Source organism: Dunckerocampus dactyliophorus, chromosome 1, assembly GCF_027744805.1.
Source record: "Dunckerocampus dactyliophorus isolate RoL2022-P2 chromosome 1, RoL_Ddac_1.1, whole genome shotgun sequence".
In the NCBI taxonomy this organism is placed as follows: Eukaryota; Metazoa; Chordata; class Actinopteri; order Syngnathiformes; family Syngnathidae; genus Dunckerocampus; species Dunckerocampus dactyliophorus.
The window spans coordinates 50,708,673-50,733,223 of NC_072819.1; the positions used below are offsets into that span (position 1 = coordinate 50,708,673).

Sequence of the window (24,551 nt, forward strand, 5' to 3'; positions counted from 1 at the left end):
GATGCTGTTTACTGTTTTTGGCTAGGCAGATCCAGCTATAGTGATCGTAGCATAGCAACACGCCCTGCACGGGTTTGGCCACCATGATGGTGAGCAGAATCCAAAAACATTGCATTGTAAACATGCCCCCGGCACACGTCCCAGCCATGAAATGCTCTAGTCGAAGGTCCAAAAGACCAGATATGTCATTTTTCAAATTCCCCAAATACAAAGACAGGGATGTGTGTTGTATTAATGTTGTATTTCTAACACTGGCTGTTGTAAATAAACAGGACATTGGGCAAGACTCACAAAGTGTATGTTGTGTGGGACTCCCACACTTCACAGCTTCAAGTGAGTTTGTTTCTCTGGGTAATTAGTCAAATTAATGACAAGTCAGTGATGATGATGCTTTAGGTAATATTCTTTAAATGTATTAGCGATGCCATTACTGATATAAATGTTGCATTGTGCAAATACTTCCATATACGTGTAATTATTTTGTATGTTGCTTGTCAAGGGTTGGTAACACTCTAAGGAAGGAAACATTTTCTTTCATACTGCGACAGGGAGGTCATATTTATACATAGAAATATCTATTCATTGTGTTCAGTCAATAACATTCATCATTTCATCAAGGTGTATGCACTGAGTATAACTATTTTATACTCAGCTCAGCGCTAGTGAATACACGCACCGCCCACCTCTCCTGCTCGCCATCATGGCAGACGACACTCTGTTCCATTCATTTGCGTTGGAGCGTACAGTCCTACTAATTTAACATCCTTGGTTAACATGCAGATCACGTAATGTAAAAGCGACAATGTTGGCATTTTTTGATGATTTTGTTTGAAACAAGTTCAGAATCAGTAAATTGGAGAGGCTAACTAGTTAGCTTGCTATGCTATAGAAGCGGCTGCTGTCTCTCGTGTCCCTGCTGTGATCTCTTGGCCCACTCGTGCTGCTACCGGGAGCTTCCATTATTAACAGACTTACGTGCTGAATCACGCTTCAGAATTCAAGTCAAAGTCGACGTATTGAGAAAACTTGACCGGAACCGATCAAAGTAATCATGGAAAACTTACCCGCCGCTTGCAGTTCATGCGAGGCACGCTTTTATTGACAGCTCGTCCACACGGAAAGTTGTGTGCCGCAGTGAAATGCGTGTCCGAGCGGAAACGGCGGGTGGCCCCGTAGCTCTGTGCTTTACAGTTGAGCATGGCGTTGTAAACAAGGAATAACAGGAGTGTAAAGGTGACCGAAGGGGTGTTATTTAAGTTCCAATAATGGTAAAAATCATATTTAGAAAGCCATAAACAGGTTTTCTATGTTCTAACTACGAAAATACTTTTTTATTAATATCACTTAAGGATGATTTCTGTATTATTTCTATTTTTTACCAAATGATTTCTTATCATTGCCTATTTATCATGTGTTTGTTGTGCTGGCAGGCTTTTTTCTCCTCTCTCCAATTTTGACTGTTAATTGATGGTTGATTGTTGGCGTTTGTTGATTGCATGCGGTATATTGTGTTGTGTTGCTGGGTACGTGAACTGTGCACACATTGATGGAGTTCCTACGGGATAAATAAAGTTCTTAAGTAAGTAAGGACGAGTCAGGGACCAATTAACCGTGAGGACAAGGGACGACTGTACTGTTGAGTGAATACCACAAAAATAAGCACATGGAAATATTGGTGAATCCAGCCTCTCCGTCTTCTCTCATTCTCGCTTTTCCCTCGCAGTCATCCTCCAAGGAAGTGAGGCCAGATTTAGATGCAACACAGCTTCTATTCCAAAATAATGGCGGCTTAGTGGTGACCTTGGTGACAATAGCTTTGTGCCCTCTGGTGCAATGAGCCACACAAACATTCATTACCCCCATGAAAAAAAAGAAATTAAAATGTGGTCCTTTCGGAGGACTGTGCTTTTCTCTCAGTACTTTGCCAGATTGAAGAAAAGCCCGTCACAATAGCAAGGATTAAAGTGAAACGCTCACCCGCCGTCCCTGTGGATGCGTCATTTCGAGCGCACGCATCGGCGTAAACGTTTACCCGCAGAGTCATAGCTTGAAACGTCGTCTCTTCTACCAGGACATGTTTATTTACAGCGGCAAATGACAGGAGTCACAAGTGTTGCACAGGTACATACAGAGAGACATCAATATTCCCACTTCCTGCACAAAGCACACTCAGCAAGGAAGGTCCAAAATGGTGTCGAGGATAGGGGGACGAGGAGGACACACACTGTACACCGAGATCACACACCTGTTTTAACCCCCAGTAGGAAAGCACATGGTCGAGTGGACAGAGGTGGGGGTGTTTTCAATAGTCAAATACAAAAAGAACATGTAGAAATTGTAACGCCACCCAGGCACTGTGCTCTCGCTTATACAGTCAGTGTGATAGGCAGCAGGGAGCGCTCAGGGGCGGGACCACCGGTGTGATGCAAGTATACAGTAGTGTCGTACGTGGGCTCAGTTCGAGAAACAAAGAAAAGTCTGAGACAAAAAACAAAAACAGTCAGACGGATGGACCCGGAGACACCACATGCGCGTCATCAGCTACTCGCATTCACGGGAGGCCACGATCGTAAATATCCAAAGAGTCATCCGGGTAGCCGGACGTTACCTTCTTCATTTCTTTTGGAAATCGGGATGCTGTGATTGTGGAAAAACTGGACACAACGCATGCAGATGCATCCAAAAGATAAACATGCAGCCTTGTGCATGGACATTATTCATTCACTCATTCAGGCAGACACACACACACACACACACACACACACACACAGGCAGGGTCAGCATTCAGTAGTCATCACATCAACCTGAACTCGGACTCGCGTTCTGCTGTAGTATCTTTCCTGGAAGTCCCAACAGCACACAAACAGTCACCCCACTGAGACGTTTGGTGGCGAAAAGCAGTAAAGTTGTGATCCGGAAGTGTGTGTGACTCAAACGATGTAATTAGTGCCTCCATTTGGATTACACTGCTTAGGGCTTCAGAGGAAACAAACACCTGGACAACCAAAATTCTACCATCATATAAGCTTTGGACCACATATGACACGGCAAAAGAAGATGAAACTGCCTTTTGAAAAAAGTCACATCCTTGAGGGTATATTTACATCAAAGCTCTGCAAAATACGCTTTTTTTCTCCACCTATGTACAGCACACAATGTCAGCGAGCAGACCCACAAAGAAAAGCATTTCCAAAAGACATCTGAGGCAGCAATGAGCAAAAGACATCAAAGTTAATGTTGACTTTTCTCGATTCCTCGGGTCCGTGCGTTCAGTTCTACCAACAAACCGCTTTGATGGATGAAAACATTCAAGGTCTTTCAAAAGTCCACTGGAGGCGACTGACAACAAAAATTCAAGTCGGATTATCAGACACGGCAACAACGGCAACAATTTTCATTGTCGACATTGTACAAAAGGCTTTTTTAGAAGGTGACTCAACCCACATGTGCTGTTTTTCCCTCCACAAGTCTTTTTTGTTATTTTTATTATAATTGAAAATGTTTTTTTTTCTGGAAACACAGAAGAAAACAACAAATGAATCATTTAAGATGGACTAAAAACAGAGTTCTTACTTCTGAGCGTTACCTGACCCGACTATTACAGGCAAGCCAAGAGGTTGACATCATTGGGACGCGCGTAGTGCCGTTAGAAACATCAGCTTCTCCTCCAAGCGTTGCCTACGAGTGTGATGGTGAGAGGTCAGCAGGGGGGCTAGGCCCGAGTCGCGAAATAAACACCTTGAACTTGAGCAGTTTATATCTTTGCAAAGAGGTCAAAGACATACACAGCAGAGGTGGCAGAAAGTCTGTGTTTTGCAAGTCTCAAGTCAAGTGTCAAGTCAAGACTGGTCGATTTGAGTCTGAAGTCATAGGCTTGAAATTTTCGAGTCCTTACAATTAGGGATGCCCGATATTGGCTTTTTTGCCGATTATCGATATGCCGATATTGTCAAACTCTCTATTTCCGATTTACTCACATAAGGGTGGCAATAAGTTGATACCTGAAATGTCTAGATGGCCAGTGGGGTGGTCAGAGAGTGACCACGTACTGTTGCTCTGCCACTGTGCAGCAGCACGCTGCATTGGTTCTACGCCACACTACAAATTTCATGTACACAGTAATTCTGGGCCAAAATGAACATATTTCACACCATCAGATTTTAATGCAATTTCATCTGCAGGTAGATATTAAAATGAATTTATATCCCCCATACCTTTTATCTCGTCTTGAAGCTCCGGTCCATGACTTTAAAGGCTTCAAGTTGGACTTAACTTTCAAAGCACTCGTATGACTCAATTTGGTCCAACACTCAGTAGAAATCCGATGCGAAATTGAAGAGGAAAAGAAACAAACATGTACAGTATACGAATGAAAATACATCCGATATCATACAATCTCCTAATCGAGCGCGCAAACACACTGTCAGGTTTTACTGTCGCTTACTTCCGGGACTTGCTGCATTCATGCTAGTGAGGAGAGGCGGCGCATTTAGAAAACGGATGGATGGAAGGAGCACGCTAGCTTGCTATTAGCCACCCACGTTTGTTTACACGCTTGAGAGGCGGTTTGATGAGGTCATAAATTGCGCGATGGCAAATACGGGAGCCCGTCAGCCTCGATACAGCAAGTTTATTATCAGCTTTCATTATTGGGAAAAATCCCGATACCAATATTGACCGATATTACATATTTATTTATTTATTTATTTATTTATTTGTATTATTTATTTGTATTAATGTCTCTTCTGTTGTTGTTGCTTAATTTATTGGTATTTATGTTTCCTATGTTCTTATTCTTACTTGTTTTCTTTCTTTTCTTGGGAGAATGAACAGAATAAGAATTTAACAGCAATCTACTACACTTGACAAATACAATTAATACATTTAGAATTTCATTTATTTATTTATTTATTTTAGACCAGCGTGACAAGACTTAGGCCCCGTCCACACGGAAACCAGACGGGTGCAGATCACTGGGTGAAAACAATGTAATACATAAGGCACACCAACTGTGGCGCTGTAAACGGACACGCAGACAGAACCACGTGACACCAAGGGGGTATTCTGCAAAGTGGCTCAACCAACCCAGGCTTTGTGCTCAAGATGCAACTCAACAAAACCTGCGACGGCGGTTATAGCCTTACTTTGTCGAGTCCGGTTTTCGGCTTTGTGCTAAGTGCGCGTTGGCATGAAAGGGGGGCGTTTCCCCTTCCGCTCAAAAAAGAAGCCATCACAGCTGGTGTATTTAGCAAAAAACGAGCAAGTCATTATTATGGAGCGTTATGAGGAGTTCCCAAAAGCTTAATGACTGCGAAAAGCAACACTGTCGCCGCCAACAGAGCGAGGGAGGACTGCTGACATGCCAGCATGCAGCGTGTGAATGTGCAAGTTAACACTGATTATTACACTACTCGTCTTTTCATTTATCAACGCTCAACTTTGACATATTAACTTATCCACTTAAAAAATAAATACATTGGAGCAACAACTTTCTTTTCTCGTGTTATATTTTCAAGAAATATTTTAAAATGCTGTATTTCGTTGTGACCACTAGATGGCTGTGTGTTGTGTGTGACGTGTTTTTTTCCCCCTTGTTAGAGTAAAACAAGTGTTTTGCCTCAAATTGTTTATTATATTGTAATATAAAAAGACTAACGGTCTGAGTCCTCACACAAGGACTGCTGTGACATATACGTCTGCTAACGTTGGCCTAGTTAGTAATATTTTGCCTCAGAAAGTGAGCACATTTATAGCATATTCTCAATAAACGACACCATCTCCGAATTAGCTAAACAGTGAAACAATGGAACTTTCAAAGCCAATTTTAAGATGAAAGCCTGGACATAACGTGAGTTTAGCCTAAGTTGCCATGGTGATGCAGCTGCTTTAAAAGAGAGCTACCTCCCTCTGACTTTCCACTCAACACAGCTCGCTAAGCCACTAAAGTCACTTCGCACAATACCCCCCAAAACTGCAGAAGAAGAAAGAACACATGCGCACAAAGTCCATCGTCGTCGGTGTCCAAGGCTCGTCTCGACTGACGACGGAGCGGAATTACTTCTGCCAGTCGTTTTCGAGTATAAGACAAAAAATATCAGGAGCGTGTCAACTGGGGAGAGTGATGCCAGTCAAAGCATTCATGATATTTTGCTGGCTTGTCACTTCTGGTCATGTGACGCAACGTGGCGGTGATGTCATCGGCGACGACGAGCTGGCGTTTCCAGATTTTCCCTACTGTTTTCAAACAATACCAAATATGTTGTCTTGCTGGAAATGCCACAGTACGATCACGTCAGTTGGATATTTTGAACGGGGAAACATTTTACTCAACACATTCACCGAAAAGCTCAAGTACTTTCAAGTCATCAGACTAAAGTCCGAGTCAAGTCCCGAGTCATTGATGTAAAAGCCCGAGTTAAGTTTCAAGTCTTGGACGATATTGTCGAGTCCAGAGTCATCAAAATTGTGACTCGAGTCTGACTCGCGGTCTACAGATTCAAATTCTGATACGGATGAAAATGGATTACGTGACAAAAGAAGCTACCGACCACGAGGTGATTGTACGTCTGGGGAGAGAGGTTACATCAAAAGAGGTACTGCCTTCGATGCTTGGGTGTCAACATGTGTTTTCAAGGCATCTCAGAGGAAGTCTGATCAAACAGCGGTACCCTGCTTGACCTCCCCAAATGCTTGTCACATCTATTATGTATTCAGACAAGCCCTCGCCTTGACGTCACTGAATGTACACGGAGAGACACACCGCATTGAAATGCAGATCCAAAAGACATTCCTACGACTTCTCAGATAACGTGAGTTACAGCTGGGGAACCCAAAATGGTGTAAAAAAGCACACAACAAAAATAACATACAATCATAGTTCAACATGAGCCTTCCACTTATGTCATGTCAGCATCCACGCTCCCGTCTAAGGTTTTATTTACACATGCCTCCCACTTATGAACAAAAAAATCTCTCTACTATGTTCCAGTGCTGTAGTTTGTCCAGGTTTTGGTCTTGTGATCCGAATGTTCTTGTGGGCGCGGGAGGACCCTTTATGCTTTGCTGTCGCCCGGCTTTGTGTGGATGCTGTGGTCGCCATGCAATTTGATTTCAATCGTATCCGGCTTGAGAGACTCTTTGCCATTTTCTTCCTTCAGCGGCAGTTTCCTGCGGTATGAGAACAGAGTGTGCACATCAGAGCGTGTTGATGTGTCCTTGTCACAGGGTGCAGCTTGATGGAAAGACTGAGATGATTTGAGCGAGGCACAGAGGGGTCTATGGGAAACATGGACGCGTGAGTCACAGACAGGAAGTGCTCGACAAACAGCCGTGAGGAAGCTCGTTAAAATGAATGAGAAGGCAGCAGTCAAGCAGTGATATTAAAAGGTGGAAATGTCTTCTGTTTGGCGAGATGGAATCCAACAGGTCCTTTAACTCATTCAATCCCAGCCAGCCATTTTTCAAAAGACAACCCCTTCAGTGCCGGATATTTTAGACGATTTTGACTGACCTTTCAAGGCCCACAGAATTTTGTGTTCTATGGCTACGTGCACATGGAACCTACCAAAAGAAGGATTAGACTCCTGTCGTTCATCAGAAAAAAATAATAGTTTCTATCTTTTTCCGTTTTTTAGTAATCAGCAGGAGAACATAGGTAAGTTTCAGGAAAATACCAGTTCCTGACTAAAACAGGGAGAAAAGATACATTTCACTTTGACACAGATATTTTTTGGTTTTGTGACAACTCAAATATCGAAACAACTACACCACATCATACATACCTTTTTGCTGATTTTTTGGTGTTTTACAGCGTATGAACGTGCATTGTCTCCTGCGTCCCAATTGGCAAAGGGACTGTACACCATTATCAATCAATCTTCTTCATGCCTTCCTGTGCACTACCGGTCGGACGCACCCTGAACACCTCCCCAGGGAGGCGTCCCGGAGGCACCCTGACCAGATGCCCAAGCCACCTCATCTGGCTCCTCTCAATGCGGAGGAGTAGCGGTTCTACTCCGAGTCTCTCCCGGATGACAGTGCTTCTCACCTTATCTCTAAGGGAGAGCCCAGCCACCCTACGGAGAAAACTCATTTCGGCCGCTTGTACCCGCGATCTTGTCCTTTTGGTCACTACCCAAAGCTCATGACCATAGGTGAGGGTGTGAACGTAGATCGACTGGTAAATTGAGAGCTTTGCCTTTTGGCTTAGCTCTTTCTTCACCACAACAGACCGATGTAGAGTCAGCATCACTGCAGACGCCGCACCAATTCACTTGTCGATCTCGCGTTCCATCCTTCCCTCACTCGTGAACAAGACCCCAAGGTACCTAAACTCCTCCACTTGGGGCAGGATCTCATCCCCGACCCGGAGATGGCATGGATGGATGCTAACCATCTCACAAAAAGTTGGACTTCTGGACATGCTGAAGGAAGGAAGGTAGAAGTTGCGGCTGTAGGAATGAACGAATCTTGGAAATACGCTACAGTACAGAGGAACAGCACCAGGCCGAAAGAGGCGGGCGGTCAGAGGAGTGAAATACACATGAGTCACTTAAGAATTTCTTGTCAAACCTCGTAGGTTGATCGTTAAACTTTTTTGAGAGTGTTTATGTGAAGTCACATCATAAGACACCAAAGTTTCCTCTGGCTCCAATCTGAGGAAACTTTGGTGTCTTATGATGTGACTTCACTTTTCACATCTGTCCCCACCTCAGCAGCAGTCTCAGTGGTGAGGAAGAGACTGCTCGAGGACTCAACTCTGCATCGGAGAACAAAACTTAGTGCTGACCACATCTGCCAATTACTGGAAATTTGCCTTAACACCACATATTTTCAGTTTAGAGGGAAATTCTACAGACAAATTCATGGTTGTGCTATGGGCTCACCAGTCTCACCCATAGTGGCGAATCTGTACATGGAAGAGATGGAGAAACAGGCTCTCACATCCTTCTCAGGGACAAAACCAAGGCACTGGTTTAGATACGTGGATGACACCTTTGTCATAATCAAAAAACAAGAAATTCAGTCTTTCACAGATCACATCAATGCGGTGGACACCAATATCAAATTTACTCGCGAGGACACTAAAGAAAACCAACTAGCCTTCTTAGACTGCAAGGTAATTATAGGAAAGGACAGACAGCTACTTACAGAGGTCTTTAGAAAGGCCACACACACTGACCAATACCTGCTTTTTGAATCAAACCATCCACTACAACATAAACTAGGGGTTATTAGGACCCTCCAACATAGAGCGGAACAAATACCAACTAGTGCTGAGGGAAAGAAAAAGGAGACACAACATGTCCAGAGAGCGCTCTCAACCTGTGGGTACCCACGGTGGGCTTTTAACAAATGTCAAAAGAAGAGAGTAGGGAAAGAAACCCAAAAGCCCACAGAAGCAAAAAGGAGAGGAGTGGTAGTCCCTTATGTAGCGGGGGTCTCCGAAAAACTCCAGAGGATCTTATGGCAACACAAAATTCCTACCTATTTCAAACCAGTAAATACCCTGAGACAAAAATTAGTGCATCCTAAAGACAAGGCTCCAAACCAGAAACAGAGCAATGTGGTCTATTCCATCCACTGTAAAGATGAGGAATGCAAAAAGCACTACATTGGGGAAACTAAGCAAATGCTCCAAAAAAGGCTTTATCAACATTGCAGGGACAATGCTAGTGGTCCTCAATCAGCAGTACATCTACACCTGAAAGCTACCAATCACTCTTTTCAGGACAGCGAGGTAAAGATTTTGGCCAAAGAAAACAGATGGTTTGAAAGAGGAGTAAAGGAAGCTATTTTTGTCAAACAACAGAACCCATCATTGAATCGGAATGGTGGTTTGAGGTTTAATTTGGACCCTGTGTTCAGCAGGTTACTGAGACCAAAACCCACAGCTCTTAGTCTTGCCTTGAGGTGAAGGCAGGGCCGAGCCAGAACAATAGATGCTAACAAGCCAGTATCAGAGTCGTTCATACCCAATTCAGGGAGCGACACTTCCCTTTTATCGGAGGTGTGAATAACAGGATAGGATTATACCACTGCTCCGCCCAGGCTTAGTGTAAGGAACCAATAGGAGGAGGGTGTTGGCACACCAATTCCGCCCACTCTTACTGTATTTAAGGCCTAAGCTACCAGCACTTATTAGTTTGCTGACGAAGCTCTTCGGATGAGGAGCGAAACGTCCGACACCTTCTACACAGAAGTACAGATGACGTCTCAAGAAGCCTTTTCCTCGATGGACAACTCCTGTACGACTGAGAGCCTACACAGACGTATAATGATGGTAAAAAATATAGTTTGAAACTTCGCAGATTTCACTTATTTTGCAATAAACGAGGGAACACTATTTACAAATATACCACCGTGAACTACAGTAGTTACAATTTTCACATTTGGAACTGAACTATGTGTGTGCATGTGTGTGCACGTGCGTGCGTGTGCGCGCTCGTCTGTGTGCATGTGCATGCGTTACCTTATAGTGACGATTAAAACAAACGTTCTTGATGCTTCCTGGGCTCCGTATGAGTGTGCGCTTCTTTTAAATATAACATAATGCGCCTCTAAGTCAGCTGTGTTTTGCTTTTCCAAGCTTCTGATTGGACAAAATGCGCACGACAGCCGGTGAATGTGTTTTTATGCGGACAGACAATTTTTTTTGGTTTGATTTATTGCTTGTTGCTGGTTGCTTCCTCTGTCCTGCACTGAGAGGTGTTTCTCATAGTTTGGTTTCCCTATTCAGCAACATAACTGGGCAACATACATATATAAGCTATTATAACATTAAGGTAATGTTAAATAAAGGCCTCTTTTATAGCGCCAATCAAAACTGAGCAGAACTGTATTATTCATCTTTTTAAACACCACCTTCAACACAAGGTTGCCTTGAATAAAGAGGAATTGTAACTCAAAATTGTCTCCAATCATTCTTCTTATGCATGAGCCATCACTTTGATTGGGTTTAGCCGATGGAGCGTAATCGGAGAGCCTTGAAAGAACCAGTTGGCCTATGTAGTCCTTTAAATGTTAATTTATGGAAATCTTAATTATAGCAAAGTCCATGTATGCCCATACTGTACACGTGTAAAAGCACACCTCGGTCAGATGGTGTTTAATTGCACATCCATCTGACTTAACTCTTTTTCAGTAGCCTCCAGTGGTTTGCTCTGCAAGTGATACTAAACCTTTGAGCGGTTGTTTATTGTTGGCGGCCTGGGGGACTTTTTCGCTTACAGGTGCACAATGTGTGAAGCCAAAAGATGCCTGAGCTTTCACAACATATGTGCTCTTTTTGCCGCATAAACACACGTAATTATGCAGCATATCTCGCTTTTCTACTTGATGAGGAGCCTCCAAAGATCATTTTCACATGCGCAACAACACAGAAGTGTAAAATAGACTACGAACAGAGAGCTTCATTTCAGACATGCATGTGATGAATATGCGCATGCAAACTGGAAGCACACAGTCAGTAAATGTTAGTGAAGAAGACATTATCAGAGACATACTGTGGTTGAAAAGGTGCTCGGGTGGCTGTTGTAGGTGTACCTAAATGGCAAAAAGAAGGCTTCTTTTCTCAATCAAAAAGAGATTGTTTCTGTGAAACGTTCAGCCTTTTACAGAACAATTGGATTTGTGCAACATTTTGGAATAGATCACTCGTTATCTTAGTATTATCATATTTGCTTGAACTCATTCTAATCTTCAAGCTCCAAAAAAAGCAAAATGAAAATGTGACCCAGAGGCCACGACACCCACAGCAGATGCTCCCTCTGCAAGCATGAATGACAAGGACACATTGAAAACAATGTGACCAACTCTTGGAACGACACTCACAGGTAGGCAGCCTTGCCCTCCTCCATTTCTTTGCCCTTTCCGCTGGTGGCCGTCTTCTTGCTGCACAGCGTGCGCGTGATGCACATAAGCAGGCCGCAATGGCGCAGGAAGAAGCAGCTGACATCTACCAGAACCAGCAGCAGCAGCAGCGCTCCGAGACCGAGGCCCACCACCGCACCCAGGCCCAGGCCGCTGAACAGGGATTCTGCTAAGACACGGAGGAAGCGCTGTGAGCAATGTGAGACGGAGAAAGATGCTTTGACAAAGGCCACATGATGACCACGTCAGTGGCTGTCAAACATTCTCTGTCACGAATGGGACAAAACTTCTCTTCACGCTCCCCCTGATTTGAGATACTATTGAGAACCTGATTTCTGTGTACAAACATCTGTATGGGCTGCTGGCACCAGTATCGTTCAAGCATGAATACCTGAATAAAGACACTAACAGACCTGCCAATCTTGTAGAAATTGTATGAGTATAGTCTCCCATGCCTCTCACGACCCCCCCTCCCCCAGGGGGGTGTGGTGGGTGGGTTGTGCAGCCTCACTATTTGAGAAGCACTGCCATATGTCAAGGTCATACTTTAGCTTCTGGTGGAGACTGCTTGGACCCGACTTGAGAATATCATCAAAGACTAGCAACTTGGACTTGGAATTGACATCAGAGACTCGAGACTTGACTCGGACTTCAGTCTGATGACTTGAAAATAAATTTTAAAATGTATTTTAAATCAAGTTTAACACATTGTTACATTGTTAAAATTGCAATTTATTTTTTGAGACACTAAACAGTGCTTATGACTTGTTTATTGACTTGACCTGTCTTGTCTTGACTTGCAAGTCTTTACTTGAGCCCTGACTCGAGACTTGATATGAAAGACTTAACTTACTTGAGACTTGAAAAACACTGACTCTCTCCCAGAATCCTCAGATCCTCAGAGTGTTATTTATACCGTAGAGCAGTGGTCCCCAACCCCCGGGCCGTGGGTCATTTGGTACCGGGCCAGACAGGAAAAAAAATTATTTCCATTATTTCATTTTTTTAATGTTTTATTTAATTGGCCGGATTCTCTCTGTTACATCCGTCTCACTTGACACATGTCCATTGTGGGTGTGCTAACTTTCTCTCATGCTGCACAGATAGACTACTACTGTATTTTTAACATTTTTCTTTCACCTCATGTTTGGTGTCAAATGCTGATACTATGTGGGAATGCATAAAGGTAAGTTTGGATGACTTATTGAGTGCTAATGTGCACATTTGTCTCAAGTTAATTCATGCTAGCACTGCCTTTTAGCACACACGTCAAACAGCCATGTCATCATCTCTCTGGAAACACTCCAGGCTTGTACTGGTGGATGGGGGGGTCACCATTCCTTTTGTGCTTTTAATTTGATGTTATTCATGTCTTAGTTTTACACAATACATCATAAATAAGATAAATTAGATCGCTAAAGTCTCCCCCGACACACGCAAATGTCTTCACCGTCCCAAAGTTTTTGTGAATGATGGAATTTTCTCATCCTTTTTCTTTCCCGTATTGCTTGAAATCTGTGGCAAGCTTAATAATGTGGCACCTGGCAAACTAATTATGACAATTATCCGAGATTGATATCAGTCATCCAAAGAGCCCCAAGACACAATGCCATCCATCAATTTCATTGACAAACAAACAATTCTACTAAAATCTTACTTGCATAATAGTTTAAAACATAGTGTAAAATCTATTTTTTGTTAATATTTTGGGGTGTCTGGAATGATTTAATTGGGTTAAATGATTTATTTATTTGTACATTTTGGTTTTCTGACCTTTTGCAACAATTTCATGAGGAAAACTGCATATGTGCCATTAAAGTTGTTCAACAACACAATCAAGTTCTAATAGTCATTTTGCCTTGACATTCAATCTATGGGAAAACGCTGTATGAACTTATCAACAGTCAAGAAAAAGCTCAAACTTCTGGCCCCTGTTGACATCTCAGTGACTAAAGAGCATTCTGGCGGGTTTCAGTGCTTCCAGCAAAACGAGGAGGAGGTGGTGCCTTGCCAAGAGTAATTTGTGAATCCACTTTTCTGCTCAAGAGTGCCCCCTTTTGAAGACTCGGGCACAAGACGAAGTCCCACCCTTCCTGTTAAAACAGGACATGCATGTGGACGAACTGAAGCAAGGATTGCATTCTGGCCTCAACCTTAATACTCAATACGGCGTCGTCACCCGAGTCACACACCACACTGTGTGAGCATCAGCGTGTACACAAATGATATCTAAAGTTCATTTCTGTAGGAGGATGTTTTCGACTGCACAGTGACCCATGGGGTCAGGGTAAGCAAGCGCTGGTGGGTTTTAGATGTGCTTTTCATACAAATCACATATTTTGGGTGAAGACACTTTTGGATTTTAAATCGCTGAACCACGATGCTGTGTTTATCTTACGGCAAGTTTTCATATTGGTAAATTTGTAAACATATCATTAAAGATATTAATAGATGCCTAATCATTGCCAGTTGGGTCTGGGTCTAATTATGCGCTATGCAGAAGCTCAAATTACAGTTGCTAAGCAACCTCCAAGTGGTTTATGGTGATTTTGTCTCATTCTCGCTCTCTCTTTTATAAAATGCTTAATAGTAGCAGGCAACAATAAAGACAAAAGTCTTGTACAATTTTTGCTAGTTGCATTCCTGCATTCTTATTTATCTTCCCTTCTCCTCAGAGGCCCCAGACTAATTGGTTGAGTGAGTTTTCACACATTCGCTAAATCCTTAAACACCTTGCACATTAATTTTGATTTCCATGCTCTATTAACCCTTAAACTGACTAAGACTCCTGATTACGTACTAAAATGTAGCACCATTAGCAGGGCCTGTCAATTCCCAGGTATCCAAACACATTCATATCCGTCTCCCTCTGACAACAGACTCATTAAGCCTGGGTGTAGATTGACGGTCCCTCGTTGGGACCTAAGAGGAAGCGAGTCCATTAATGATGACCGAATAACCATTAATTGATCAGGGAGGCAGCAGGCGCCGATCTTCAGAGGGATAAACACAACTATTTGAGGACGTGAAGGAGGACATGCTGTGGAAATCAAAGTTGCCCTGAGAGCTTTTAGAAGGATCATTAAACGCAGAAGGAGGGACAAGCTTCTCCTCTTGGCCCAGATTTAAACAGGAAGCAGCAAGTCTGATGAGACTAGAGAGCACTCAAGGAAACACTTGAGGAAAAAGATGGTTATCAACCCCGGTCTTAGTGTTTACTGCACACTTTCCACACTGCCACTCCTGAATAAATAATAACAGGGTGTGTTGGGTGCTCACATCTTCATGGTGGCTCCTTCCCAGGAACTCCAGACAGGAGTCTCTGAAGTTTTGAAAGTACAAGAAAAAACTGATCCCAAAGCTGGTTTACTTCTTGTCTTCCTAAGAAAAAACATACAATTATGTTCTCCAACAGTTTCTTTTATTTCGTGTTCCTCTTCTTTCTTATCCATCAAGCGGTGGTGTGCCGTCAGGGCCAGCAAAGACTTCCCTGCTGGCCTCATCACTATCAGAAGCACATTTACAAATTCAATTGTAGTATTTCCTCAATGAAATGTCATATTCTGTCTCTTGGCTGCACTGCTTCTAGTACGTGGATGTTAAGATTTTTTCAGGGTTTTGTGTCCCATGTGCCCTCCAGTACCCTTGCAAGGGTGCAGAGCTGGTCCAGTGTTCCGCCTCCTGTAGCCGAGGTGTGACTGTCATATCCTTCTCTCCAGCACCCTGGAATAGACTTTCCCAGGGGGGCCGAGGAGTGCGATTTTTTTTTTTTGCTCAAAGTTACTATCAAAAAATCGTCAACGATGTCATGTAAAGTTAAAGGGTTAACTGGGTTTGGTGCTTTAGCAATGATGGTGCTCATCCCCAAAACATGACATGGCTCTCTCTGTAATGCCACGCCCTGTAACGTTGCGGTTTTGTCTGGTATTGCTGGTCTGCATAAATGCGACGTGATAGTGGTGGTATTAGGAGGCGGATTAAGTCCCAACTGCAGGCCCAGGCACCAAATACACGTCCCGCCACTGGCATCTACATCCCCCACAGTGGAAATTGAAAGTACAATGTGCTCTGTGCTGTTCTTTATTGGATTTATGAAGTATAAGACGTTATGGTAGTAAAAAACAGAATAAAAAGTCAATGATTATGATTTCCTGAAGCAGATGGATGTGTTCGCCGCGGCCCCGGTGGTGTTTCTTCGCACCAAACGGCCCCTTGTTCAGGAAAGACAACAACTTCAGAGAACTCATAGAGGGGCTGATTACTGTAATGGCAGCCATAAAAGCAGTCACTCTGTTTTGATATTCCAGCAGCACTTCCAGGAAAGTACGTGTGCGTGCAGGAGACAAGTGAAGCCTTCCAAGATTAGTTCTCAAAGTGTCCCTCACGCCAAATCCATCAGGATGTTTCACGGTGCCTCAATGGAAATTTTTCGTGACCTTTTGGAGACTCATATACTTACAAGTGCCCCCCCGGGGGATGCTGAGCGACCTCCATTGTGTTTGCATTTGCAACCTCTGTAATGGTGTCTCTGCGTGGACGTTGCATGTTCTCCTCATGCTCATGTGGCTTCGACACCAGAATGCATCAGCAAGTACGTTTGCTCATATGAGGAGTTTGATGCAAACCACACGCTTGCGTCCCACCTGTGATGGTTTCTGAAAAAGCAGTCATGGCAGAAGAGACAGGGCGCTACGGAGTCCACCTCCCTTCCTGCGTGCGTCTTTGATTGTCTTCTTAGCACAGACGATCGCCCCGGGTTACTGTTTGTCTGATGTTCACATTAGGAGGAAAGCATTCTCCCCTCATCTCCCCCGTCCGCTCCTGGGCCTTTCCCACAATGCACCTAACAAGACAGGACAGTCAATCGAAGACCCGCCTTGAGCCTGCCTCTTGCCCCGTCCTCCCTTCTGCTTGTGAGGCAGCACACACGCTCACGGGCCATTTAGCCGAAACAGAAAATCCAAACCCTTGCAAATAGACACGGTAACAGACTCCAAGAGGAAAAACAAGCCTCCTTGGGGGCCATGGGGGCGCTCACATGGGTACAATAATGGAATTCCATTTTTATTTTAACTGTACACATGTATGTGTGTGTGTGGTGGGGGGGGTGAGAGCGCACAAGAGATACTTCAAAGCACCACATGGTGCATACATCAAAGCATCTGCCTGCATTCCTGCACACGTGTGTGCATTTGCATGCATGTTGCTGCAAACTGGGCGGGGGCCTTGGACATGTTCATGACCGCAAGGCAAACCTCACAACATAGCAGCGCTTTTACCTGTGATGTCAGGTTTCTGAGGCATGAAGAACTGGTAGAAGGTGGGCTCCGACAGACCCTTCACATTGCGAGCTGTGATCTCCACTTCGTATCTCGTGTTCCACTGCAGCGGTTGCAGCGTTGCAAAATCATTGGAACCTGGAACCAGCTTGGTCATCCATTGCTCCTCTTTGTCCTAGAAGGTCAACAAAAAAAAACGGGAGGGTGTGAAGTTAAAGGGAAATACAGCGGCACACACTCACCTAGCACAATCACAGCTGTGCAACACTTATGATGTGACTCATGGGAAATGACACGCAATATGCATTGTTCTCACTCAAACCAGCTCAACTCTTCTCACGTTCACGCAGGCTTTCTGAGCACACAAGCTTAGCTTTCACCTTCTAGAGGCGTGCGGCAACCGCTGTATACTGTACACTCTGTATCACGGTGCCCGAGGGCACCAGGTTGCCCCTAAGTATCTGGCCAAGCATAGTTCAAAGGTCAGTATTGTGCGCATGACCAAAGCGTAGCGTGCAAACTAGCTGAAATGAGGCGATGACTGACCCCCAAAAAGATGGCAGAAAAAAGACAGAAACCAAATTATTTTCGCGATGAATGAGAGGAGGATGTTAACACGTTAGCATTGCTGGCACGCTAACATTAGCATAGTAGCATTTGTAGCCATTTTCCCAGGTAGACACATACAGTATATACAGTAAACACTTAGTACTATTATGTTATGTGCTAGCATGCTAACGTTAGCATGTCAGCATCACTAGCACGCTAACAGCATCGTAGCATTTTTAGCCATTTTCATAGCTAGACACTTATATAAACACTTAGCACTATTATGCTCGATGTTAGCACGTTAACGTTAGAATTTTAGCATTGCAAGCATGCTAACATTAGCAATCTGAATATATAGATAAAATAAATGAAGGACTATATTTAAATCACATTATGGGGGGAACTATGGCGCTTGGTGGAGGTCTGAGCTTCCGAGTGCTTTTGTAGTTAATAACATATAGTTAAAGGTAAATTGAGCAAATTGGCTATTTCAGAAGTGCGTATCAAACTGGTAGCCCTTCGCTTTAATCGGTACCCAAGAAGTAGCTTTAGGTTCCATAAAGGTTGGTGACCCCCGCTGTGTACTTTCATTTCGGCCTCTTTCCTTGATCTTCCTCATTGATGCGAAGAGCTCAGTAATCAAATATATTGCTCTTATTTTTTGTCATACAATTTGAAACCCTTTTAAATGGCGTGATCATTGACTACTTGTACGATAGCCTTTACACGCCCCGGCTTTTGTTATTAATCTGTTTCAAAAGGTCACACAAAGAAAGACAAAAACCGAGGCAAGTTTTCCCATAGGAAATCCTTGTCCTGTAAATCCAATTGATTAACAAAAAATACATTTTAAAGACAATAATTAGAGTTTTACATGCCGAAATCAGTAAAATAATTATAAATCACGACTGGAACTTATTGTTGATGCGGACGTCCTGTACATTCTGAATTCAGTGTTGTTTCTCACACTCTTTATCATACTCACAACTTTCTTTGGCCCCATGGTGGGTTATTTAGCGGTCACAGTCAATAAAAAAATGCACAGACGGTGAGACAGCAACGCATAGGGTGCTTTGTTTGGGCACTCAATTTCGTGGAACGACACAGTACAGGGCAAACTGACTAGTCAAAAAAAAATGATGCAGTGTGCGAAAATGTTAGACGAAAACGAATACAAAAACTGGGGCGCGCTAAAACCGAGGTTTAACTGCAAGTGTAAACAACAGCCAGTTTATGACGCGTCACTCACCGTCTTATACTTGACTATATACTCCACAATGGGCATCCCTCCATCGTCCTGCTTGACCAGCCCCAGCTTGTAGGCTTTACCCATCCCTCTCTGCCCGTGGACTGCAGGCGGACTTGGTTCTCCTAAGGGACCCAAGGAGGGAGGAAGGAGATAAAGGCAAAACAATGTTTTTTTTTTTTTTTGTTCGCTGCGATGGTGAGTTGGAGCAGGTGGTGATGCTAGATAGACAAAGGATTTTAAACAGAGGAGGGAAGCTTTGGACAGAATGAATAGTGCAATAGTTCAGTGAGGCCTCTCCTGGATACACTCCACACATCAATGAGGGGCTTATATCGCCCTGTAGTCATCTCCAGTATAACCCGGCAGCACCAGAATTACTTAAACCCGTGCTTCGCAATTATTTTCTGTCATGCACCCCAGGGGGCAGAATTTGTATTAATATTGCTTACATTATATGAGTGGCATTTGAAGCAACGTGCCAGCCCCATCTCTTGTTGGGCTGTAGCAAATGTTACGCATCATCAGTCTTGGAAAAATGATGAAACCTCCCTCCCAGTTTCTTGTTCCTTTCAATGTCTGATACGACTTCTTTGTTTGGACAAATATAACAAAATAGCTCATAAGAGTTACATTTTTTGGCAGTACAATGCTGCAGCTATTCATGTAATGCTAATGCTAATGGCTGAATTCATCTTGAACATGGACATCACTTAACACAATTCACAGTTCCGCATGTCCAAAAAGGAGTAGGAAGAAGCACTCCTTCGTGACTTTACAGATGTCGTTTATGCATAGACTGAACAGTTTTGGTCTCAGTATTGACCCCTGGGGTACACCACACGATACCTTCAAGCTCGCAGATGTACAGTATATTCTCCTAGCGTCAAATACTTTGTACAGTGCACAGCATCCGTCACTTCCTCAGTGATTTCCATCAGTGCCGTGGAAGTTGAAATGTTAGTTCTGTATGCTTCACTAGTAAGTCGTTCTTATGAATACATTTGTCCAACCTGTTGTTGAATAGCTTTTGCAATGATTTTTGAACATTGGGGTAGTAAGGAGACCAGTCGGTAGTTTGTAAATTGATGTTTGTCTCCATTTTGTTTTAAATTGGAGCTACTTTAGCTGTTTTCATTTTGTTAGGAAATTGACCAGTCTGGAATGATAAATTACTGATGTCCGTCATCTTGTTAACTCTTTTTATCGTTTCCGTTCCTACTCCGTCACAGTCGCTTGATGTTTTTGCTTTACATTTATTTCCTTACGTCAGTGAGGAACATGGAGTTGAGATTCCTGTCTGTAATTTCATTCCTTTCCAATATTTACAAAGTCGGATTGAACCTTTCGACTACCTCGTTCATATTATTATTATTATTATTAGAGAACTCAAGTGATTTTGTTTATTAGGAAGAAAAGCATGGCAGTTTCGAGATATCAGCTCTTAAATTCAAGTCTTATGAGCTATATTTGCTAGCATCATTATACTGCATTTGTGCAAACAAAAGTACCGTTGTTGTACCAGGCTTTGCAGTGGATCAAGGAACTGAAGAAACAAGGGTGCTCCCATCATTTATTCCATGACTGGTGCACAAACGGGAAATTTGACAAACGGGTGAATGCAGGTGTGAAGGCAAGTGTCTTCCAGCTTAGGCTCCCGTCAAAAGTCAAACCTTTTCTGTCCCGCGCTGACCTTGAAAAAAGCCATTCATGCCTTCATGAGTTCCAGGATCGACTACTGCAGCGCCCTTTATATATGGGGCTAAATCAATCACTTCTCCGTTGACTCTCCAACGCCGCAAAACATGCCCACATTACCCCCATTCTCTTCTCTCTACTGTGGCTGCCAGTTCGATTCAGGGTGGACTTTCAGGTGCTTCTGTTTGTGTTCAAGGCCATCAATGATCCTGGTCCATCCGACCTATCCAACCTGCTGACTTGTTTAGCAGCCAGTCAGGGAACTGCACCTCGAGTGTTCCAGGTCCAGATCCTGTATAAGAAACGGGGAGTGTGTCTGCTCCATAACTGAACTATCAGTTTTTAAGTCACAGCTGAAGACACACCCATTCAAGCTGGCTTTTGACCTTTGCCTTTACGTATTTTTGTTCTGTTTTTATGACTGCGTGATTTGCTGTAAGCCTGTGGTTGATTGGCGACCAGTCCGGGGTGTACCCCGCCTCTCGCCAGAAGTCAGCTGGGATAGGCTCCAGCATGCCCCCGTGACCCCAGTGAGGATAAGCGGCATAGAAAATGATTGGATGGACGGATGGTGTGTTAAGCAGGTGTCCAACCCTTTGTACAGTTGACAAAGTCTTGGCGGCGAGAGACTTACGGATGGGTAAGGTCTGAAAAGTCTCCATGTGACTGAACTCGCCCTGACCCTTCCCGTTGACGGCCGCCACTCGAACCTCGTACGTCGTGTTGGGCTCCAGGCCGGTCAGCACCACCGTTGCTAGCGAGACACAGAAGCAGCAATCACACGGTGAGCACAAACATGAGCGTACATCTTTTCCTGCGGTAAACAAACAAGCTCATAAATATTTACACGTTTGATCCTGATTCAGTCGATTGCTGAATACCTGCTCATTTGTTGCTCTTCTCCGTGTGCAAGCGCCGCATATTAAAAATGGAGTGTAAACAGAGAATCTCAATATCAGAGCACAGTCTGTCACTAGAATGCATTTACATAACCTTTCCTGCGCCGAAAAGCCGGCAGCGTAATGAGCTCGCCACATTGTTTTTGTCAGTTTGCACAAATTAAATACTTGAATGACTCCATAATAAGAGCTTGTGCGCTGCTTTAGTCCAGTAACAAAGTTGGCGCTTTGCAGCTGTGCAAGGTTACTTTCCCGCCTTTAAGCACAGATTTCAATTTGCAGAAGGACATTGAAATGAAAATAATTCAGCCATCTACAGTAATTGTGTGCAGCATTTTACACTGGGAGAGGAGCTTCTCGGATGCCGAGCCTGAGGTTCTAATTAGTGCAGCACCAAACCGTAGTTTGGTCTTAATTCTGAAATGAGAAGAACATTAAACACGACTTAAAATCACACTCATTTATCCACTTGACATGACATTCTGTAATGCTGTTACTTGATTTAGCCTTAGCTGTTCGCAGTAAAGGTAAACATGTTTTCAAGACAAAAAAATCCCAGAATATACAAAACTAGTTTGGTTTACATCCTTTTAATTCCTCGTCTTACCACAACTTTTCGACAAATGCCGTGGTACCTCAGCTTTCCTGCGCCCCGCTTTTCAACCAAAATTATTGTCTCTGTTTTCGTACACCGTCTCAGTTGTCGTACGGACAAACGGTGCACCCAACTAAAAAGTCACTTTGCATCCACGTGTTGGCAACTCTGTAAAGAATGCTTTTATGGACTCCAGCCTGGGAAACCTTGAATTATCTTTGTGTGTGTAGGGGTCGTTCATTCGTTCATAGAACACACACACAGGACAATGAGCTAATCCTGTCTGTCTCATTTTCCCTCCCAATCATCACTGTGCCCCCCTTCGCTTAGAAGTCGTAGCAAAGTGTTCCAACAGCTGTAACACAAAGTGTCACACATATAGTCACAGCTATATGTGTGATTTGTGGGTGTGATACATGCAGTGGTGTGAAAAAGTGTTGGCCCCCCTTCCTGATGTCTTATTTTTTTGCATGTTTGTCCCACTTCAATGTTTCAGATCATCAAACAAATGTAAATATTAGTCAATGACAACACAACTCAACACTTGATGCACTTTTTAAATGAAACTTTTTATTATTAAGGGAGAAAACAAACCCAAAGCTACATGTCCCTGTGTGAAAAAGTGATTGCCCCCTAAAGCTAATAAGTGGTTGGCCCCCCCTTAGCAGCAACAACTGCAATCAAGCGTTTGTGATAACTTGCAATGAGTCTCTTCCAGCGCTGGGGAGGAATTTAGCAGAATTGTTGTCATTCAGCCACATTGGAGGCTTTTCCTTTTTAAGGTCATGCCACAGCATCTCAATAGGATTCAGGTCAGGACTTGGACTAGACCACTCCAAGGTCTTCAGCCATTCAGAGGTGGACTTGCTGGTGTGTTTTGGATCATTGTCCTGCTGCAGAACCCAAGTTGCTTTCAGCTTGAGGTCACCAACAGATGGCCGGACATTCTCCTTCAGCACAATTCATGCTTCCATTTATCACAGCAAGTCTTCCAGGTCCTGAAGACCATCACACTACCACCACCATATTTTACTGTTGCTATGATGTTCTTTTTCTGAAATGCGGCGTTACTTTTACGCCAGATGTAATGGGACACACACCTTCCAAAAAGTTCAACTTTTGTCTCGTCAGACCACAGAGTATTTTCCCAAAGGTCTTGGGGACCATCAACATGTTTTCTGGCAAAATGGAGACGAGCCTTAATGTTGTTTTTGTTCAGCAGTGGTTTTGGTCTTGGAACTCTGCCATGCAGGCCGTTTTTGCCCAGTGTCTTTCTTATGGTGGAGTCATGAACTCTGACTGAGGCAAGTGAGGCCTGCAGTTCTTTGGATGTTGTTGTGGGGTCTTTTGTGACCTCTTGGATGGGTCATCGCTGCACTCTTGAGGTCATTTTGGTTGGCCGGCCCCTCCTGGGAAGGTTCACCACTGTTCCATGTTTTGGCCATTTGTGGATAATGGCTCTCACTGTGGTTGGCTGGAGTCCCAAAGCTTTAGAAATGGCTTTATAACCTTTTCCACACTAATCTCAGGTGGGCAATCACTTTTTCACACAGGGCCATGTAAGTTTGAATGCTTTTTCTCCCTTAATAATATGTGATTTAAGCAAATTTGCTGGAGCACCTCGTCCATGCAGCCGTTACGGTCAGATAGCAAAGGAGCGTTTGATTCGCTTTATTAATACACAATTCAGATTTTTATCCAACTGGCTAATTTGACATGGATATAATGTCTGATGTGTTGTCTGGTATCTGGTATCTTATCAATGTGCCATTGGTCCTGAACAATGCCTCCACTAAATCTAAACGCATAATGAGGGAATTTACCAGGGCGATCGACCTGGCAAGTCCCAATGATTAACTGGTCGATTGCAATCGATGGATTGGTGACCCCTGCCCTACACAGACCAAATCAATGTCAACCAAACACAAGTAATTAGTGGTTTGGTCTGCATCATATAGGACAAGAGGCAAACATGTCAATCACTGTCTTGTTTTGCCCAAAACACAAAGATAAAAGGTTTGCTTTCATAGATGAAATCAGAGAATATTTACCTTTCAAAAAAATACGTACAATAATAATTGTAGTTGATTAATCGTGGATTCATTGATGAACAGCTCTGATTGTAATACAAATGTTCCTAGTCAACACAGGTTGCAGGGGGAACGGTTTAAGTGTTTAAGTGTTGCAAACTAAGATAGCTTGGCGCCAACGTACATCCCGCCCGTCGGGAAGACATCTACAGAAAGATGAAGATTCAATCCCTCGGGACGGAATCTCTCTTCTTCTGGTCGGGAGGCAGCAGGAGGACGTTGGAAGACAATTTACATTTTAGTCCGGAATTCTGTGCTTGTGATTCTATTCAGTCTGACATATTTGCGATACATTTAGTTAACCTTCTACTGGTTAGCGAGTCC

General features: G+C 43.5%; 1 protein-coding gene across 4 annotated transcripts in view; it reads right to left on the reverse strand.

Moving 5' to 3' along the window:
- Positions 1–2,044: 2,044 nt before the first annotated feature.
- The window catches only part of LOC129185146 (neural cell adhesion molecule 2-like), a 243,331-nt gene continuing 220,824 nt past the window's right edge, over positions 2,045–24,551 (reverse strand). For 2 of the 4 annotated variants that reach the window (XM_054781871.1, XM_054781900.1), the window contains exons 13-17: positions 21,278–21,397; positions 18,949–19,070; positions 17,151–17,325; positions 11,833–12,040; positions 2,046–7,167 (exon numbers count right to left, since the gene is read on the reverse strand). In XM_054781871.1, coding sequence (XP_054637846.1) covers positions 7,053–7,167; positions 11,833–12,040; positions 17,151–17,325; positions 18,949–19,070; positions 21,278–21,397 — 740 coding nt within the window. In that variant the 3' untranslated portion in view covers positions 2,046–7,052. Of the gene's footprint in view, positions 7,168–11,504; positions 11,545–11,832; positions 12,041–17,150; positions 17,326–18,948; positions 19,071–21,277; positions 21,398–24,551 lie in introns of all 4 variants that reach the window. The other 2 variants (XM_054781890.1, XM_054781881.1) reach the window with 2 other exon arrangements.